Source organism: Phyllobates terribilis, unplaced genomic scaffold (assembly GCF_046119375.1).
Source record: "Phyllobates terribilis strain yellow unplaced genomic scaffold, ASM4611937v1 Scaffold_1__5_contigs__length_1240528914, whole genome shotgun sequence".
NCBI classification, from domain to species: Eukaryota; Metazoa; Chordata; class Amphibia; order Anura; family Dendrobatidae; genus Phyllobates; species Phyllobates terribilis.
In genome coordinates this window covers 889,169,554-889,191,972 of record NW_027362761.1, presented here as the reverse complement: position 1 = coordinate 889,191,972, position 22,419 = coordinate 889,169,554, and the positions used below count along the sequence as shown (strand labels likewise).

The 22,419-nt window shown below is 45.2% G+C and overlaps 1 protein-coding gene across 4 annotated transcripts in view; it reads right to left on the bottom strand.

The window, feature by feature from the left end:
• Window positions 1-22,419, bottom strand: part of LOC141154249 (bifunctional heparan sulfate N-deacetylase/N-sulfotransferase 4-like) — a 920,299-nt gene that overhangs the window by 605,720 nt on the left and 292,160 nt on the right. For all 4 annotated transcript variants that reach the window (XR_012247418.1, XR_012247419.1, XM_073639869.1 and 1 more), the window contains exon 3: window positions 21,944-22,031. Coding sequence is in view for 2 of the 4 variants with exons in the window: in XM_073639869.1 (XP_073495970.1) it covers window positions 21,944-22,031 (88 nt within the window). In the remaining 2 variants the exon portion in view is untranslated. The remainder of the gene's footprint in view (window positions 1-21,943; window positions 22,032-22,419) is intronic.

Here is a 22,419-nt window from a genome sequence, read left to right as displayed (position 1 = left end):
CATAGCAGCAGACAAGTTTTTGAAGCTGCTGGTGCCTCCACCGTCCCCCGAACAACAAGATGCAGGGTCCTTCAGAGGTTTGCAGCTGTGCATACGCCATCCTGTCGACCTCCTCTATCCACTTCACACAAGCAGAAACGGCTCCAGTGGGCCAAACATTACATGAAGACTGATTTCAAAACTGTTTTGTTCACAGATGAGTGCCGTGCAGCGCTCGATGGTCCAGATGGATGGAGTGGAGGATGGCTGGTTGATGGACACCCCACGCAAACACGGCTACAGCGCCAACAAGGAGGAGGTGGAGTAATGTTTTGGGCTGGAATCATGGGGAGAGAGATTGTCGGCCCCTTTAGGATCCCTGAAGGCGCTAAAGATGAACTCCATAATGTATGTGGATTTTCTCAAACAGCACTTCCTGCCATGGTTCAAGAAGAAGAACCGTGTATTTCACAGCAAGATCATTTTTTTGCATGATAATGCACCATCTCATGCTGCACATAAAACATCTGCATCTCTGGCTGATATGGGCATAAAAGGGGACAAACTTATGGTGTGACCCCCATGCTCCCCTGACCTCTACCCCATTCAGAACCTCTGGAGCATCATCAAAAGGAGTGTCTATGATGGCGGGAGGCAGTTCACATCTAAGCAACAGCTCTGGGAGGGTTTTCTGTCCTCATGCAAAACAATTGAAGCAGAAACCATCCAAAACCTGACAAATTCAATGGACGAGAGAGTTCAGAAGCTCCTTTCGAACAAGGGGTCCTATGTGAAAATGTAACATCACCTAGAATAAAGTTTTGAGTTGAAAACTGTTTGATTTCAGTTTCTAATAACCTGCTAATGCTTATAATTTCAAAAATGACCATTTTTTTGGTCTTTATTAAAATGAAAAGGTTGATCGAAAAGTTTGGGGGATCTAAGAGTGTGGCAACACAGTAGTCATGATTACTTCGAATTCTGACAATATGAGGGTCATGTTGCAGGTAGTGCAGCAAGAAGGCACTTATGTGTCTTGCGCATCTCGGAGCCCCAAAATTATTTTCCGGGCTAGATGCAGCTAAAAATTATTATTAATTTTAAATCTGGTGGAGCTTAGTATAGATGGCCTAATAGGATCAGTGCTGCACACTGCTACAAAGCCCAAATTATTTTCCAGTCAAGATACAGATAAACATGATTAGTAATTTTAAATCTGGTGGAGCTTATTATAGATGGCCTAATAGAATCAGTGCTGCACACTGCTACAAAGCCCAAATTATTTTCCAGCCAAGATACAGATAAACATGATTAGTAATTTGAAAGCTTAAAACGGTTGGTAGGGTGATTTTAACAAATCATCAAGCTTTTACTCTCCCCAGGATGACACAGGGGTAGAAAAGTCGTTTCGGATCCATGATTTGTTCATCTTTATGAACGTGAGTCTGTCTACATTATCAGTGGAGAGCCGCGTGCGCTTATCTGTCAGCACACCACCAGCAGCGCTGAACACACGTTCAGACAGAACGCTGGCTGCGGGGCATGACAAGATCTCCAAGGCGTAAGTGGCGAGCTCCGGCCATTTATCCAGATTGGAAGCCCAGAAAGAGCAAGGGTCCAGTGACACAGTCATGGCTTCAATGTTTACTTGGAGATACTCCTGTACCATCGTCTCTAGGCGTTGACTATGTGTCAGACTTCTTGTCTCCTGTGGCCTTGCAAAGGATGGGCTAAAAAAGTGGTGAAATGATTCCACAAAATTGATGTTACCAGCAGATACTGTGGTTCTGTTACGGTTTGAGTGCTGAACACTTGACGGTCCCACGGTTGGCAAGTTGGAACTGTGAGATTCACTACGTGCACCACTGGTGTTTTGTGGAAAAGCACATGTAAGATTCTGCAACAGTCTCTGCTGATACTCCTGCATGCGTGCATCCCTTTCTATGGCAGGAATAATTTCTGTAAATTTACTTTTGTACCGGGGATCTAACAGTGTGGCAACCCAGTAGTCAGGATTATTTCTAATTCTCACAATTCGAGGGTCATGTTGCAGGTAGTGCAGCAAGAAGGCACTCATGTGTGTTGCGCATCCAGGAGCACCAAGTCCCTGTTGTGTTGGTGGCGAGGTAACAATCATGCTTCCTTCCTCTGTCCTCTCCCCCCAACCTCGCACAACAGAAATGTGATCAAGGTCTCCCTCATCTGATGAGTCTTCCATCAGTTCGTCCTCCACTTCTTCCTGGGCTCCTGCACCTTCCTCACTAGTTTGGCTGCTACCATGCGCCCTGGTAAAACCATCTCCCCCACCCTCACATGCCTGCCGCCTTGGTGCTGCCGACCATCTGGACCTTGCAGATGTTAGCCCTTCCGCATACAACTCCTCTTCCTCTACTTCCTCCACCTCCTCTTGTGCCAGCACCTAACTTCGAATTCTGTTTAACATGTGCTCCAGCATGTAAATCACCGGAATAGTCATGCTGATAATGGCATCGTCAGCACTAAACATCTTCGTCGCCATTTCAAAACTGTGCAGAAGGGTGCATAGGTCCCTGATCTGAGACCACTCCTCCAGCGTGATTTGCCCCACCTCTGGATCTCGTTGGCCCAGGCTATACGTCAGAACGTATTGCACCAGGGCTTGTCGGTGCTGCCACAGTCGCTGCAACATGTGCAGGGTTGAATTCCACCGGGTAGGCACATCGCATTTTAGCCGGTGAAGTGGCAGGCCCAACGACTTCAGTAGAGATGTAAGTCGCTGAGCTGCGGGATGCGAACGGCGGAAGTGAGCACACAGCGACCGTGCCCTCTGCAGAAGGCCATCTAGTCTGGGATAGTGGGCTAAAATTTGCTGGACAACCAGGTTCAACACGTGAGCCATACAAGGCACGTGTGTGACATTGCCCCGGCGAAGGGCCACACCCAGGTTTGCAGCATTGTCGCACACGGCCTTCCCTGGTTTCAGGTCCAGTGGAGACAACCATTCATGAAATTGGTTCTCCAGAGCTGACCACAACTCCTCAGCTGTGTGACTCACATTTCCCAGACATTTCAAAGTAAAAACCGCCTGATGACGTTGAGCCCTACTGCCAGCATAATAAGGAGGTGTGCAGGATCCCTTCTGCGCAGTTAGAAAGCTTGTGGCATGACCAGACAGGCTTTGGGTGCAGGTGGATGACCGAGAGGAGGTTGAGGAGGCAGAAGCAGTGGAGGAACTTTGACATAAAGAGGATTGACACACAACTCGTGGGGACGGCAAGACTTGGACAGCAGCCCCTTGTCCTGCTGTCACCATAGTTATCCAGAGCCCAGTCAGCGACATGTAAGGCCCCTGTCCATGCCTATTCGTCCAAGTGTCTGTGGTGAAATGCACCCTGTCACACACAGAGTTTCTCAAAGAAGCGGTGATGTTGTGTGCGACATGCTGGTGGAGCGCAGGCACACCTTTCTTTGAGAAGTAGTGCCGACTGGGCATCTGGTACTGGGGCACTGCGACGGACATAAGGTCTCGAAAATCCTCTGTGTCCACCAGGCGGAAAGGCATCATTTCTGTAGCCAAGAGCTTGCAGATGGTGAAATTCAACCTCTTAGCTTTCTCATGGCTAGGAGGAAATGGTCTTTTACTTGTCCACATCTGAGGGACCGAGGGCTGGCTATTGTGCTTAGACGGGGTTGATAAGAGTGTCCCCGGCAAACTGCCGGTCTGTGAGGAAGATGCAGGCGGACATGTTAGGTTGCCTTGATCCAAAGGTGGTGCTATCGATGTCGGACAGCGCTCAACACCAGCTGGTGTTACCACCTCCAAAGAAAATGATGACCTGCCAATCACGCTGGCTGTTGCGGGTAAAGAGGTGGCAGGTCTGCGCCCCAAAACAGTTGTGACTGCTGTCCCCCCAGTCACAGAGGATGAAGAGGCCACGGATGCACAAGATATGGCAGACGGTGGTTGGCCCGGCCGGCTAGGACGCATTGTAGCACACTGAGCTTCCCACTGCAACTTATGCTTCATGTCCATGTGCCGGTTCATGCATGAAGTACTCAAACTATGTATTTTTTGGCCTCTACTTAGATTTTGCTGACAAATGTTACAGATAACACGAGTTGGGTCATCTTTATCGATCTGAAAAAATGCCCAGGCTATGCAAGGCTTAGCACCCATGCGACCTGAAGAGCCACCACGACTTGTGGTGAGAGGCAGAGTTGTGTTTGAGGATGCAGTTGTTGACGTGCTTCCAGTACTACGTCTCTGTCCAGGAAGGCGCAACCTGACCTCGTCGTCACTAGCATCTTCCTCCACCTCCTCTGCTGACCTCATCTCTTGGCTGACTGTGGGTTGACAGTAAGTGGGATCTCCAACCTCATCATCATCACCCTGTGCGTTATCACACCCGTCGTCCTCAGAGCCAACCTGTTCCTGCCCTGACAAAAAACTAAAGTTGTCGCTCCAATCAGGTATTTGAGTCTCATCATCGTCTTCCTCATTGTCTCCACCAACAGGAGTTACAGTTTGGGAATGACGGTCTACATTATGGTCAGAACCTTCTGCGTCTGGTCCTGGATCCGACTCATCAAGATTCTGGGCATCAGTGCAGATCATTTTCTCGTCTGGATTCACAGAAGCGCTGGAGTCGACCTCTGATTCCCAGGCTATAGTATGAGTAAACAGCTCTGCAGACTCAACCATCTGTTCTACCTCATACTCAGACGGGCAGCTGGAGATTTGGGAGCTGTGAGGAAGCAAGTGCGATTGGGGTGACACCTTTGAGGACTGGAGTATTTGTGATGTTGAAGTTGATGTGGAGGAGAGCCCACTTAAAGGAGCACTTGATATCCGTTGAAGCACCTGCTGTTTTTGTGCCTCATCTGGAATTTGTAGCGATTGGCGTGGCCGCAAGAAAGGGATCTTATCACATTGTCCGCTAAAAGAAGTAGACATTTTAGTTTGGCTGGAAGATGGTCTTTCTTCTGCAGATGTTACTGTTGCTTTAACACCTACCCCACGGACACAACCTTTTTTCCCCTTCCCAACACGCCTATTCCCCTTTCCACCAGCAGCAGGCCTTTTTGCACTCATTTTGGTGGATAACTAATTCACAACTCTGGAGTTGCTTGCACAAAAAAACAATGGATGGGAACCGAGCAGAGCTGAGTGGCCAAACTGTGGTATTAGGCCAAAACTATTGGCTGGGTTAGATGCAGAAAAAAATTATATTCAATTTGCAACCAGATGGAGGTCAGTATAGATGGACTAATAGAACAAGTCCCACACACAGCTAGAAGCCCAAATATTTTTTCAGAGGTAGATGCAGAAAAAAATTGTATTCAGTTTGCAACCTGATGGAGGTCAGTATAGATGGACTAATAGAACAAGTCCTACACACAGCTAGAAGCCCAAATATTTTTTCAGAGGTAGATGCAGAAAAAAAATATATTCAGTTTGCAACCTGATGGAGGTCAGTATAGATGGACTAATAGAGAAAGTCCCACACACTGCTAGAAGGCCAAATATTTTTTCAGAGCTAGATGCAGACAAAAAATTATTTTTAATTTGCAACCTGATGGAGGTCAGTATAGATGGACTAATAGAGAAAGTCCCACACACTGCTAGAAGGCCAAATATTTTTTCAGAGCTAGATGCAGATATAAATTAATTTTAATTTGCAACCTGATGGAGGTCAGTATAGATGGACTAATAGAGAAAGTCCCACACACTGCTAGAAGGCCAAATATTTTTTCAGAGCTAGATGCAGAAAAAAATTATATTCAGTTTGCAACCTGATGGAGGTCAGTATAGATGGACTAATAGAACAAGTCCCACACACAGCTAGAAGCCCAAATATTTTTTCAGAGGTAGATGCAGAAAAAAATTATATTCAGTTTGCAACCTGATGGAGGTCTGTATAGATGGATTAATAGAACAAGTCCCACACACAGCTAGAAGCCCAATATTTGTTCAGAGGTAGATGCAGAAAAATATTATATTCAGTTTGCAACCTGATGGAGGTCAGTATAGATGGACTAATAGAGAAAGTCCCACACACTGCTAGAAGGCCAAATATTTTTTCAGAGCTAGATGCAGACAAAAAATTATTTTGAATTTGCAGCGTGATGGAGGTCAGTATAGATGGACTAATAGAACAAGTCCCACACACAGCTAGAAGGCCAAATATTTTTTCAGAGGTAGATGCAGATAAAAATTATTTTTAATTTGCAGCCTGATGGAGGTCAGTATAGATGGACTAATAGAGAAAGTCCCACACACTGCTAGAAGGCCAAATATTTTTTCAGAGCTAGATGCAGACAAAAAATTATTTTGAATTTGCAGCGTGATGGAGGTCAGTATAGATGGACTAATAGAACAAGTCCCACACACTGATAGAAGCCCAAATATTTTTTCAGAGCTAGATGCAGAAAAAAATTATATTCAATTTGCAACCTGATGGAGGTCAGTATAGATGGACTAATAGAATGATGCTATGCCCAAAAGATTTTACTTCACTAGGTGCAGTAAAAAAATTGGTATTCTATACACAGGTGGTATATCTTGCAACACAGATAGGCTACTCCACTGACTAACACATTCTGCAATAGGCCAAAAAGGATTAGCTTTGCTAGATTCAGCCAAATGCTGTGAAAAAAACCTGCACAGCACTGGCACAGACCTGCCTGGCAAAAACTGATAGGAACTGATGTAACCTAGTCCCGAAAAGGACTGCAATTACAATTAGTCTTTACTCCCACAATCTATCTATTTAAGAGCACAGACCTGCCTGATGAAAGTCGTAGGAAATGCTGTAACCTAGTCCTTAAAAGGACTGCAATCACAACTATTCCCTACTCCCAAGCTATCTGTAGATTTGTGCGAAAATTGGCTTGAAATTAACAAGGTATAGCGCACACAGCAACAGCGGTGCCGTCTAACACGCAGCTGCAGCAGTGAGAAAATGGTGGCGACGGGGAAAATGGCTTGGTCTTATAGGGCAAGGACATGTGACATACACTGCCAATGACACATGCCCTTGCTTGTGTGAAAAAAAGCACTTCGCTCCGTGTGTGCGCTGCTGATAAGCTGACAGATTGCACCTCCCCACTGTAAATGCGGGAAAGAGAAAAAAAAATGGAGATCTTCATTATTCCTGCAGAGATCCATCCCCTGCCCCTCCCCACACCCCGCTGTACACTCAAACTGCATATTAACATTAATTTTCATCATTACTGAGAAAAAATCCAGTTATGATTTTGGTGCACGAACAGTTATCGAACATAACCTCGAACAGCTGAATTTTTCTTAAATCGTTCGTGTTCGCCGAACGGCTCGAACACCGCCCAAAACAGCTCGAATTTGAGATTGGCGAACAGTTCGAGTCGAACAACGCTCATCTCTAGATATCACCACCCCAGCAATAGGTTTAGGTAGTTTTTTGTTTACCTAAATCTACCTAAACCAGTTGCTGGGGTAGTGATAAAAAATGTGTGTAGATATATATACACACAGTATATACATACAGTATATACAGACATATACAGTTGTGCTCTAAAGTTTACATACCCTGGCAGAATTTTCCTTTCTTGGCCTTGTTTCAGAGAATATGAACAACAACTAGTGTTGAGCGAGCATGCTCGACACTGCTCAGCACTCGCCCAAGCATCTCACTACTCGGGATGTTCGGCGAGCACCGAGCATTTCCGGGTTACTTGGGCGGGAGCTCGGGTCTCAGCCCTGCATGTTTGGCGCTCTTTACAGAGTCTGTGAACATGCAGGGATTGCCAGCCAGTCACTGTAATGCCGCAGCCATGTTGGTTGTGGGCATTACAGTGATTGGCTGGCCACACAGAGTCACCTCGAGTATTTAAAACCGGGTGCCGCCATCTTGGACACAGTCGCTCCGGATAAGACAGTGTAGGGAGAGTGCTGCTGAGCTAGGGACTCTAAAGCCTGCAAAATCAAACAAACAGTCCTTCTCAGGACTAATATCCATCCCATATATCAGGTAGGCAGACAGGCAGGCTGTTTAGGAGATGCAGTGGTTATACCAACAAACACAGGATTGCAGTCCTGTGTGCTGCTTCTCAAATTTCTAGACTTAGCCCCAGGTCTCAGGGGCCAGGAAAAATCCTTTTTTTTCATCTAAATCCACTTTTTTTTTTTTTCCTCAGTCAGACTGTACAAATACCCGTCTTATTAACCTTTGGGTATTTCCCCCTCCCCAAAAAAAAAATTGAGTGTGTCCGTGAGTGTTCAGACACAAATATATCTGTTTAAAAGAGTCTGGTGAAGGCCAGATAACTAGAACTGTGGTTTTGCAGTTCCACGGTTCAAATCTCGGTATTATCGACTTTTTTGCCTTTTTTACATAAAAAGAACAGTTTGAGTGTCTCGCTGACTGTTCAGACACAAATATATCTGTTTAAAAGATTCTGGTGTAGGCCAGAGAACTGGAACTGTGATTTTCCTCTTCCACGGTTCAAATCTGGGTGTAATCCACATTTTGCATAAAAAAAAACAGTTTCACTGTCTTGCTGACTGTTCAGACACAAATATATCTGTTTAAAAGATTCTGGTGTAGGCCAGAGAAATAGAACTGTGGTTTTACTCTTCCACGATTCAAATCTGGGTGTTATCCGCCTTTTTGCATAAAAAAAACAACGGTTTGAGTGTCTCGCTGACTGTTCAGACACAAATATATCTGTTTAAAAGATTCTGGTGTAGGCCAGAGAAATAGAACTGTGGTTTTACTCTTCCACGATTCAAATCTGGGTGTTATCCGCCTTTTTGCATAAAAAAAACAACGGTTTGAGTGTCTCGCTGACTGTTCAGACACAAATATATCTGTTTAAAAAATTCTGGTGTAGGCCAGAGAACTAGAATTGTAGTTTTCCTCTTCCACGGTTCAAATCTCCTTTTTATTACCCTTTTGCCATTGATAGTGCGAGTGTAAGCTATTTTACTTCACTTACAATGGGCAAGGCGCGTGGCAAGGGACGTGGAACTGGACGTTCTGGTGATGGTGCGTGCAGAGGACGGGGCCGTGGCGAAGGTGAAAATGTGCCACAACCAACAGCCACATCTTCTCGCTCCCAGTTCTTGACCGAATTACTAGGGAAGCACACAACAGCACCACTATTGCGAAATGATCAGTGTGAACAGGTTATTAATTCGATAGCAGATAATACTTCCAGCCACCTGGGCACCACCACCTCCGGTCTGTCGTCCACACGGTCAAGTGTTAGAAGCCGTGAGTCTCGACTGCATACTCCTCCTCACCCTGATGCTCCTTCCTCCCACCATTCCGAGTGTCATCAAACAGCAACTGATCCCACAGTTGGACACTCTGAAGAGCTGTTCACTGGTCCATTTCCATATTTGGGCCCCTCGCCTGCTCCGCTTGAAGTGGTGGAAGAGGAGATCCCATGTAGCGATGGCCAAATATTTGAACAGCCACGGTCACAGGAAGGTGACGCTGGCAATTTGTCTCAAGAGGTGGACGATGACGAGACACAATTGCCACGAAGTGAGGAGGAGGACCGTGGTGCGGAAGTGGAAAAGAGCAGGTGGTGGATGATCTAGTAACTGACCCAACGTGGCAGGAGGACACGCAGAGTGAGGCCAGCAGCACACAGGGGGAGGGAGTCAGAGTACCCCAACAGGCAGGAAGAAGCAGTGTGGTGGCCGCAGATAGAAGGCGGGCAATCGTTCCCCATAACACCAACACGAGGGACGTTGCCAGTACAACCGGTAGGTCTTCCAGAGTCTGGAACTTTTTTAAAGACTCTGCTGATAACCCCAAAAAGGCCATTTGTACCACCTGCCAGGCCAGCATCAGCAGGGGTGACAAAACTACCAGCCTGACCAACACCAGCATGATCAGGCACATGTCAGCAAAGCACCCGACTTTGTGGGGCGAACACCATGGTCCATGACCAGTGTCAGCGGGTGTCACCACTGCTTCTTCCAATGATGTGAGTGTAAGAGAACCCCCTGCTGTGCATGCAAGGCAATCCCCTGTCCATACTGCATGCAAAGATGCCCCCTCCTCTCTGTCTTTCTCAAGAAACAGCATCAACGTCCACGTCCACGTCCCACCACAGCATTCAATTTTCCATATCCCAGACCTTTGAACGAAAGCACAAATTCGCAGCCAATGCCCCACAGGCCACAGTCCGAAATTCGCACATTTCACGACTGCTTGCATTGGAAATGCTGCCTTTTAGGCTGGTGAAGACGGAATCCTTCTGCAACCTTATGGCTGTGGCCATCCCTCGGTACTCGGTCCCCAGCCGGCACTGTTTTGCCCGGTGTGCCATCCCCGCAGTACACAAGCACGTGTCCCCAAACATGTGCCGTGCCCTCAACTACGCAGTTACTGGAGAGTCCACCAGGGACGGAACATCTCCCTGACGGCACACTGGGTAAACATAGTGGAAGCCGGGACCAAGTCGGACCTTGGGACGGAACACATCCTCCCCACACCGAGGATCGCAGGCCCTATGTCAGTCAGAGTTGCCCCCACAGTGTACAGCTACTGTGCATCATCCTCCTCCTCCTCCTCATGTTCAGCCTCCATCTCAGATTTCACCACATCAGTTTCAAGCTGGAAGCACTGCAGTACTGCCTCAGCCATGCGGCAACAGGCTGTGCAGAAACTCATAAGCTTAGGTGATAAACCTCACACTGCTTGTGAGTTGTGGACAGCTGTGAAAGCGCAGGCAGGTCTGTGGCTGAGACCGCTGAACCTACATCCAGGCATGGTCATGTGTGACAATGGCCGTAACCTGGTGGCGGCTCTGAGGCGAGGCCAGATTACACACGTACCATGCCTGGCTCATGTGCTTATCCTCGTGGTTCAGCGGTTTCTTAAATCGTACCCCGAGTTGCCAGATGTGCTCGTCAAAGTACGCCGCCTGTCAGCTCATTTTTGGAAGTCGGCTACAGCTTCCACCACCCTTGCTGTGTTGCAGCAGCGTTTGCAGCTTCCGGCACACCGACTGGTGTGTGATGTCCCCACACATTGGAACTCTACCCTCCACATGTTGCAAAGTATTTGTGAGCAGAAGAGAGCAGTTGTGGAGTACCAGCTGCAACTAGGCCGTCGATATTCAGGTCAGACTCCACACATAAGACCTCAGGAGTGGACCTGGATGTCTGACATATGTACCATCCTGACAAACTTTGAGGAGTTCACCAAGATGGTGAGTGGTGATGATGCCATCATTAGCGTCAGAATCCCACTGTCTGTCTTTTGCAACGCTCTCTGCAGAGAATTAAAGAGGAGGCATTGCAGCTAGAGTATGATGAGATGGATCAAGAAGCCATAGCGGGTGATTACACACAGCCCAGCCTCATCTCATCCCAATGTGCATTGGGGGACAATGAGGGAGAGGAGGAGGAGGAGGAAGAACAGGAGCTGGTATCATGCGCTGTAGACGGTAGTACCTGTACAACATATCGTCGGTTCAGCGTGGGTGGCCTGAGGACAGGGGGGAGGAGGGGGAGGAGGAGGAGGAGAGCATGGTCAGTCGTCATCTTGGCAAGGACACGGAAGTCTTGCCCGTTACCAGTTTGGCACGCATGGCTGACTTTATGTTACGTTGCCATAACCATGACCCTCGCGTTGTCAAAATGTTGGGTGACAGTCATTGCTGGTTGGTGACACTTTTAGAACCCCGCTACAAGGAGAACTTTCACTCTCTTATTCCTGAGGTGGAGAGGTCTACAAAAATGGGGCAGTACCAGAAGATCATTGCTGCAGAACTGTTAAAAAAATTCCCATCTGAACACGCTAGCGGCAGAGGTCACAGTTCGTTGGCAAACCAAGGCGTACAGGCGAGAGAGATGCAACTCCAATCCAGCAGAGGCAGTGGAACACTTTCAACAATCTGGGACTGTTTTCTGAGACCCGCCCAGCTTACACGCCCTGAGGCGCGGGGTACTCTCACAAGGAGTTGAAGTTTTAAAAGATGGTGAGCGAGTACCTTGCCGACTGTACCAGCGTCCTCCGTGATTCCTCTGTGCCTTTTAATTATTTGGTATCCAAGCTGGACACTTGGAATGTACTCGCTCTGTACACCTTGGAGGCCTGCCCTGCCGCTAGCGTGTTATCATAGCGTGTTTTTAGTGCCGCTGGGGGAATTATAACTGATAAGCGCACTCGCCTGTCAACTGACAATGCTGACAAGCTGACCCTTATCAAAATGAACAAGGGCTGGATTGGGCCAGACTTCTCATCACCACAAAATAACAGCAGAGTAACATAAAGTCAAATCCGCTGTGTTATTTCGGGAGGTGTATTCCCATGCACCGCTTCACACTCACACATGGGTATACGCTTACTCATTTTGGCTGTTTTTTGCTCTTCTCCTTATCCTCAGCCTCCACCACCACTATACCACCAGAGTGACCGTGGGCCGTGTTGCCAGCATTGCAAGTTCCTCCATCCTAATTTTTGGCAGCTTTTGCTTGGAAGGCATAGGCAAAGACTGTGGGAGATCCACTCACCAATAATGGGAATAATGTTTTTAATATGCTGTATTGAATGGCTCTTGTAATGAGCATTGCAAGTTCCTCTGTCCTAATTTTTGGCAGCTTTTGCTTGGAAGGCATAGTCAAAGACTATGGGAGACCCACTCCCCAATAATGGGAATAATGTTTTTAATATGCTTTACTGTATGGCTCTTGTAAGGGGCATTAAAACCATCTTGTTAAGCTACTGTGACCTCCATGTCTCTTCCAAGGGGAATTAAAACCGTCTTGTTAAGCCACTCTGAACTCCACGTCTCTTCCAAGGGGCATTAAAACCGTCTTGTTAAGCTACTGTGACCTCCACGTCTCTTCCAAAGGGCATTAAAACCGTCTTGTTAAACCACTCTGAACTCCACGTCTCTTCCAAGGGGCATTAAAACCATCTTGTTAAACCACTCTGAACCCCACGTCTCTTCCAAGGGGCATAAAAATTGTCTTGTTACGCAACTGTGACCTACACGTCTCTTCCAAGGGGCATTAAAACCGTCTTGTTAAACCACTCTGAACTCCACGTCTCTTCCAAGGGGCATTAAAACCGTCTTGTAAAGCTACTGTGACCTCCACGTCTATTCCAAGGGGCATTGATGTTGTCTTTGGAGGCCAACAGTGTACTGGAGACCCAGTTGCTATAAATGGAAAAAACGGTTTAGTTAAGGCCCTCTGATCTCCATGTCACTTCCAAGGGGCATTGGAGTGCCTCGAAATTTTTGGTAGGCATTGCACTCACTGTATGCCCTATAACTGTGTAGCCAAACCACTCATTAGGTACAGAAACATATCCTACAAGACTTGTGTGGTTGACTGGCCTGATATTGATGTGAATGGTCCCTGTTCCTCCTGCTCTTTCTCCTTTGCCACCACCTCATCCATCATTCATCACCTGAAGCTTTGTTTTAATGGGAGTCATAGAACTGGGATAGTAGTAGAAAAACATCCAGGAATCCTCGGAGGAGGTAGGATATGCGCCAAAACGCTGACCACCTCAGGCCTAGCCACTACTACATACATGCGCTTGCATTCCAAGGAACAGAAAGCTAAGGAGATGGATGGCCTCATGATCATGAATAATTTACTCGTTGTGTAGGAGGCCGACCACTGCTGCTGTCTACCTTCTGTACTTTGTGTTGAAGCCTGATTGACCCAGGACCCGCAATCCTCTTTGTCAGGAGGACGTGTTGCATCCCAGTGTCCAACTGTATCCCGGCTTCCACAATATTAACTCAGTGAAGGCGTCAGTGAGATGGACCATCCCTGGCCACATTCACTTGTCCACGTGTTTGTGGTTAGGCTGTCCTTCCCACTAAATGCACTGTGGAAGGCACAGGTAATGTTTTGGTATGCGCGCTTGTGTATAAGGCGCACTGGGACAAATAGGGGCGGCTGGGGACCGTTTATGGACACCCGGCCGCCCCCAGGTGGCTGGGGACCGTGTGTAGGCGCCCGGCCGTGGGGCAGCTGGGGACCAAGTATGGACACCCGGCCGCCCCCTGGTGACTGGGTACCAAGCATGGACACCCGGCCACCGGGCGGCTGGGGACTGAGTATGGATACCAGACCGCCGACTCAGCCATGGCGTGGTGGCCAGATTCCGCCTCCACATGCCTAAAAGGCCCAATTTCAAGTGCAAGCAAGCAGTATGGTATTGCAGCCTGGGGGTGGGTGGGTGGCAGGCTGCATACTTGCGCTTGCATTGCAAGGAATGGGGGAGGTACAATTGAACACTGCCCTGGGACAAGGACTTGAACGGGGATAGTTGCAAGTCTGCGTCTTCTGATGCGGCAAGGATCACTTCTGATGGGCTCACTTTTAGGCAGTGACCTGGGTGTCAGAGATGCTTCCAGGGTTCTTCCCCATGCTGTTCCCATGTCTTTTCAGCACTGTACGCATGTGTCACACAGCACTTGGCCAGATAAGGTTGTAAAATGTTAAAATGACATTTCCCGGTGAATGCATTTGTCACGGTTGAAAGCAATACAAAAGTGCAAAAACGCATAAAAAATGCTAAATGTGAACATAGTCCAAGGTGTGGAGGAGTATTTTTGTTTTTGGTTATTTATTTTACCTTATACACAAGTCTTTACCCTGGAAAGGATGTTCCTTAACATATTTCACAGGAAAACAGTTTCAGTTTTGTTTTTGTATGTTTTATTGTGAGCCCGTAAAAGTGGCTTAATACCTCTGACCACGTTGTTGACAGCAGTGACCTGGGGGTCAGAAATGCTTCCTTGGGTGATTCCCATGGTGTCCCCATGTCATTTGAGCATGGTCACTATCGTTTTGGGCACTTTTTTGGCTTTCTACAGACTGCCGGGGGTGCCGCCGCAAAAATGCTTGGGCCTCCCATAGACTAACATTGGGCTCGTTGCTCGGGTCGAGCACCCGAGTATCACGGTGAGCTCGGCCCGAGCTTCGAGCACGCGAGCATTTTAGTGCTCGCTCAACACTATTAATAGCATAAAAACTTTTTCTCCACTCATGGTTATTGATTGGGTGAAGCCATTTCTTGACAAACTACTGTGTTTTCTCTTTTTAAATCTTAATGATAACCAAAACCATCCAAATGACCCTTATCAAAACTGATTAAAAGTTCACATACCCTGGTGATTTTGGCTTGATAACATGCACAGAATGTGACACAAATGGGTTTGAATGGCTACTAAAGGTAACATCCTCACCTGTGACCTGTTTGCTTGTAATCAGTGTGTGTGCATAAAAGCTGAGTGAGTTTCTGGGATCCAGACAGACTCTTGCATCTTTCATCCAGCCACTGATGTTTCTGGATTGTGAGTCATGGGGAAAGCAAAAGAATTGTCAACGGAACTATGGGAAAAGGTATTTGAACTGTATAACACAGGAAAGAGATACAAAAAAATATCCAAAGAATTAATAATGCCAGTCAGCAGCATTTAAACTGTGATTAACAAATGGAAAATCAGGGGCTCTGTAAAAAGCAAAGCATGGTCAGATAGACCAACAAAAATTTCGGCCACAACTGCCCGGAAAATTGTTCAGGATGCAAAGAAAAACCCACAAATAACATCAGCTGAAATTCTAGACTCCGAAAACTAGCAGTGTGGCTGTTTCAGGATGCACAATAAGGAGGCACTTGAAGAAAAATGGGCTGCATGGTCGAGTCGCCAGAAGAAAGCCATTACTGTGCAAATGCCACAAAGTATCTCGCCTACGATACGCCAAACAGCACAGAGACAAGCCTCAAAACTTCTGGAACAAGGTAATTTGGAGTGATGAGACCAAAATTGAACTTTTTGGCCACAACCATAAACGTTACATTTGGATTGGGGTCAACAAGGCCTATGATGAAAGGAACACCATTCCTACAGTGAAGCACAGAGGTGGATGGCTGATGTTTTGGGGATGTGTGAGCTACAAAGGCACAGGAAACTTGGTAATAGTTCAAGGAGAGATGAATACAGCACGTTATCAGCAATTACTGGCGGCAAATATGCACTCATCAGCCCAGAAGCTGCGCATGGGACATACTTGGACGTTCCAACATGACAATGATCCAAAACACAAGGCCAAGTCGACCTGTCATTGGCTGCAGCAGAACAAAGTGAAGGTTCTGGAGTGGCCATCTCAGTCTCCTGACCTCAATATCATTGAGCCACTCTGGGGAGATTTCAAGCGCGCAGTTCATGCTAGACAGCCCAGGAATTTTCAGGAACTGGAGGCTTTTTGCCAGGAAGAATGGGCAACTTTACCATCTGAGAAATTAAAGAACCTCATCCACAGCTACCACAAAAGACTTCAAGCTGTCATTGATGGTAGAGAGGGCAATACACGATATTAAGAACTGGGGTATGTGAACTTTTGATCTTGGCCATTTGGATGTTTTTGGTTGCCATTAAAATTTAAAAAGAGAAAACACAGTAGTTTGAAAATAAACGGCTTCACCCAAACAATAACCATGAGTGGAGAAAAAGTTTTTTTGTTATCCTTCATATTCTCTGAAACAAGGCCAAGAAAGGAAAAATTCTGCCGGAGTATGTAAACTTTTGAGCACAACTGTACACACTGTATATGTATATATACTGTAGGGATTTATTCTCTCAGGTAGGCATTAGATAGCGTTCACACAGACAATGTGATTTAGTCCAAACAGGTGCAGTTTTATGGCTTTCATAAAACTCCAGGGGATTCAAAATCAAAAATAGCCTCTTCTAGACATAAAGGTATCACGGGAAATAAACAGTTCATTCAGAGGGGCACATATTTGTCAGCGTGGGCTCACCCGAACAGATTACAGTCCTTTCTCCTGGAGCAAACTTTATACAAAGCAGAGGTATGGCCCTACCCTGTCTTGATATCCCCTTCAGCCTGAGCTCCACCAGCTTTTAGTGCCAAACAGAAGTATTCAACTTTGGGCACAGATCACATTGAACAGGCTGCAGCTTATACACGGTTCTTTGAAGCTCTCACAAACAGACTGATCAGCTTTTCTAGCTGACCCATGTAGTCTCCATTCAGAGAGAGACCCTGGCATGCCTATCTCCCAGCAACAGCTCACATTTTAACTGGACACTCAGCAGCAGCACACCCGACTCTGCTCCATCCAGCAGACTGACACACTTGTTCTTAGTAAAAAACTAGTCAGGTGCATCTAATCAAACCCTGCAGAGCTAGGATTTAACCCAGTCATACCTGGCTTTGCTAAATATCCCCCCTTCTGCCCATAGCTGTGGGCTGGGCACCATCTTCCAACACACTGAGCCTACAGGCCTCTGCTACCTAGATTACATGCAATGTTTTGTCATCTGCATATCACGCACATAGGCTTTTCAGCCTGCACATCATGCACAGAGGCTCTGCTGCCTGCACATCATGCACATAGGCTCTGCCACCTGCATAATACAAAGACTCTCACAGCTTGCAACACGTAGTCAGTCCTGTAGTACAAGGAAACATACAACACTTGCACCAGCACCATACTGCTCTGTTGACACGCAGCCTCACACAGCTCTGCTACACATGTACTGATGCTGGTTTGTGCTCTGTAAACTATGTCCCCCTATCTAGCCAGTACATAAAAGGAAATTAATCCTTTACATCATGTGAACATGTTACCATAGACAACTCACAGCAATATACCGGACTACTTGGTGCTACAGGTTCAGCCAATATTTCCCAGAATAAAGGAAAATCTCAACCAATAACAATAGCATGCAACAAGTCCTTGACCACTCCCACTTTGTGGGACACAGAACTACAGTCTGTGGGTATGTTGACCTGGGCCATGGGATAGCTTTTAGCGTCTCCATGAATACACCTTACCCCCACCCCTTTTACAGGGACTAGCACATGTGGAAGTGTTGCTCCTACCAGGGCCACCAAACTCTCTGAGTCTCATCACTTGGGCACCATTTACAGTCACCTGGTATGCATGAGGCCTCTTGCCAGGATGAGGAACAGTACTCCAGGCAGGGTAAGTGAAGTAGGAGTTGCGACAGCCAATGCTGCAGTCCATTGGTTCTTAGACTTGGTCAGTTCCACAATCTCTCTGTACCAAGGTGTTATGTGAACCATACATACACACACACAGTCATAGCCGAAAGCGTTGACACCTTTAAAACTGTTCCAGAAAATGAAGAATTTCTCACAGAAAATTATCGAAAATACACGTTTTTTTTTTAATTTATTTCCTTTGTGTGTATTGGAACAACAGAAAAAAAACTGCAAAAAAAGTCAAATTGGACATAATTTCACACAAAAAAACCATAATGGGCAGGACAAAAATGCTATCACCTTTTCAAAATTGTGGGTAAACAACTCTGTTTCAAGCTTGTCATGCTTGTTGAAACTCATCTGTGGCAAGTAACACATGTGGGCAATATGAAAATCATGCCTGAAACCTGATAGAAAAGGTAAAAGTTGGTTCAATCTTTGCATTGTACCACACTAAGCAGGGGAAAAAGAAAGAGAAGGGAACTGTCTGAGGACTTGAGAATCCAAATTGATAAAAAATATCAACAATCTCAAGGTTACACAAGTCAAGTCTATCTCCAGAGATCGTGATGTTCTTTTGTCCACAAGGCGCAACGTAATCGAGAAGTTTACAACCCATGGCACTGTAGCTAATCTCCCTATATGTGCACGGCAATGAAAAATTGATGAAAGGTTGCAATGCAGGATAGTCCGGATAAGTGGATAAGCAGTCCCAATCAAGTTCCAAAGAAATGTAAGCTGTCCTGCAGGCACAGGGTACACCAGTGTCAGCGTAAACTATCCGTTGACATTGGAATGAAATGAAACACCATGACAGGGGATCGAGGAGGACCTCACTGCTGACACAGAGACATAAAAAATCTTCAGTTTTTTCCAAAATGTACATGAATAAGCCAAAATCTTTCTGAGAAAGCGTTTTGTGGACAAATAAGACCAAGATAGAGCTGTTAGTTAAGCTGTTAGTTAAATCACATCTTTACTGTTTGCCAAAAACGGAATGAGGCCTACAAAGAAAAGAATACAGTACCTACAGTCAAATGTGGTAGAGGTTTAAAGATGTTTTGTGGTTGTTCTGCTGCCACTGGCGCTGGGTGTCTTGACTGTGTGCAAGACATCATGAAATCTGAAGATTACCAAAAGGATTTTGTGTCGCAATGCAGTGCCAGTATCAGAAAGCTGGGTTTGTGTTTTAGGTAAGGGGTCTTCCAGCTGGACAATGACCCCAAACATATTTCAAGAAGCACCCAGAAATGGATGGAAACAAAGTGCTGGAGAGTTCTGAAGTGGCCAGCAATGAGTCCAGATCTAAATCCCCTTGAACACCTGTGGAGAGATCTTAAAATTGCTGTTGGGAGAAGGCGCCCTTCAAATTTGAGACAAATAGCGAAAATGGGCGGCACATTCTAACTAATGTGAACAGGAGCAAACAAAAAAAATTCTAACTATAAAAAAGGGTCAAAGTGGCCTCCTAAATTGCTAAAAGTGATTGCTCTAAGATATTGAAACTGTATAACTGCAATAGAAACATAAGAAAGCGCTGAAAAATGTACACATTAAATATTTAAAAAAAAATCTGTAATATTAATATGAAAAATTACAATAAAGGAAAGCACTTAGCGCACAGATTGGCCAATATATGTGTGCCCAACAGCTAGTGTCAAGGCATCTTTCATTGTCGGGTCCCTGCCCTGTTTTGTCACCTCTCCTGGGCTGGAAGGCTACAATTTATGGGTCAGGAGTGGACCAGCTAACTACTTAAAATCACTTGACCCAACTTTGACCCTTTTTTATAGTTTGAATTTTTCTTGTTGGCTCCTGTTCACATTAGTTAGGATGTGCTGGTCATTTTCGCTATTTGTTTCTAATTCTCTTCTTTACATGTGCACTTCACCCCCCCCCCCCATCAGCCTCAGGTGATTTTAAGTAGTTGCCTGGCTGCAGTTATGTATTCCAAAGAGAGTGCAACCAAATATTAAGCTGAGGGTACCAACAATTTTGTCTGGTCTATTTCTGGAGTTTTATGAAAAATTATGTCCAATTTGACTTTTTTTTTCTGTTTTTTTTTTTGGATTTCTGTTTTTTTTTTTATGTATTGTTCCAATACATACAAAGGATATAAACATGTGTATAAGAAAAACATAAGTGAGTGCAATAATTTTCTTGGAGAAATACTTCATTTTCTGGAACAATTTCAACACTTTCAGCCATGACTGTATACAGTGGTGGCCAAAAGTATTGGCACCCCTGCAATTCTGTCAGATAATACTCGGTTTCTTCCTGAAAATGATTGCAATCACAAATTCTTTGGTATTAATATCTTCATTTAATTTGTCTTCAATGAAAAAACACAAAAAGAATTGTCCTAAAGCCAAATTGGATATAATTCCACACCAAACCTAAAAAAGGGGGTGGACTAAAGTATTGGCACTGTTTGAAAAATCATGTGATGCTTCTCTAATTCGTGTAATTAGCAGCACCTGTAACTTACCTGTGGCACCTAACAGGTATTGGCAATAAATAAATCACACTTGCAGCCAGTTAACATGGATTAAAATTGACTCAACCTCTGTCCTTGTGTGTACCACATTGAGCATGGAGAAAAGAAAGAAGACCAAAGAACTGTCTGAAGACTTGAGAAACCAAATTGTGAGGAAGCATAAGCAATCTCAAGGCTAAAAGTCCATCTCCAAAGACCTGAATGTTCCTGTGTCTTCCGTGCGCAGTGTCATCAAGAAGTTTAAAGCCCATGGCACTGTGGCTAACCTCCCTAGATGTGGATGGAAAAGAAAAATTGACGAGAGATTTCAACGCAAGATTGTGCGGATGGAGGATAAAGAACCTCGAATAACATCCAAACAAGTTCAAGCTGCCCTGCAGTCCGAGGGTACAACAGTGTCAACCCGTACAATCCATCGGCGTCTGAATGAAAAGGGACTGTATGGTAGGATACCCAGGAAGACCCCACTTCTTACCCCGAGACATAAAAAAGCCAGGCTGGTGTTTGCCAAAACTTACCTGAGAATGCCTAAAACGTTTTGGAAGAATGTTCTCTGGTCAGATGAGACAAAATTAGAGCTTTTGGGAAAAAGCATCAACATAGAGTGTACAGGAAAAAAAAAGAGGCATTCAAAGAAAAGAACACGGTCCCTACAGTCAAACATGGCGGAGGTTCCCTGATGTTTTTGGGTTGCTTTGCTGCCTCTGGCACTGGACTGCTTGACCGTATGCATGGCATTATGAAGTCTGAAGACTACCAACAAATTTTGCAGCATAATGTAGGGCCCAGTGTGAGAAAGCTGGGTCTCCCTCAGAGGTCATGGGTCTTCCAGCAGGACAATGACCCAAAACACACTTCCAAAAGCACTATAAAATGGTTTGAGAGAAAGCACTGGAGACTTCTAAGGTGGCCAGCAATGTGTCCAGATCTGAATCCCATAGAACACCTGTGGAGAAATCTCAAAATGGCAGTTTGGAGAAGGCACCCTTCAAATATCAGGGACCTGGAGCAGTTTGCCAAAGCAGTTTGCCAAAGAAGAATGGTCTACAATTCCAGCACAGCATTGTAAGAAACTCATTGATGGTTACCGGAAGCGGTTGTTCGCAGTTATTTTGGCTAAAGGTTGTGCAACCAAGTATTAGGCTGAGGGTGCCAATACTTTTGTCTTGCCCATTTTTGGAGTTTTGTGTGAAATGATCAATGATTTGATTTTTACTTCATTCTCTTTTGTGTTTTTTCCTTGCAAGCAAATTAAATGAAGATAATAATATCAAAGAATTTGTGATTGCAATCATTTTCAGGAAGAAACTGAGTATTATCTGACAGAATTGCAGGGGTGTCAATACTTTTGGCCACCACTGTATATATATATGTATGTACAGTATATATATATATATATATATATATATATATATATACTGTATATATATTATAAGATCAACATGTATGATTTTTACATTTGGTTGGTAATTTGCAAAAGCACTCACCTGTGTGAAAAAACTTCCCTGAAAATCCAAGATTGAAGGTGAAATTTGCAACCTGAGTGCGCAGTAATTTTTGCGTGTCTAGTAGTGCCTAAAAAACATAAAAGAATGAAGAAAGATAATATACAACACTGTTCAAAAACGCAAGTATTGCTTTGCATTGTCAAAAATCTATGACACCAATGTGAAAAAAATCCAAAATATATGCAATTATTTTAAATTAAAAACATATTTGGAAAAATACGCAATTCTATGATGATAAGAGTTTATATTTGTATTTTGAGAATACTATGAATCCTATCTCATGCTTCGCCGGACAACTTCATAAGGCTCGATTTTTCACCATGGACCACCAAATCCGCCTCATTATGTTTTGCTCTGTTGGCCTAAGACTGCTCTTGAATGGTTCACCTTTTACTTCCCTGAAAACTCCTTCAGTGTATATTTTACGGGCTTGTCTTCCTATTTTACTCTTACTA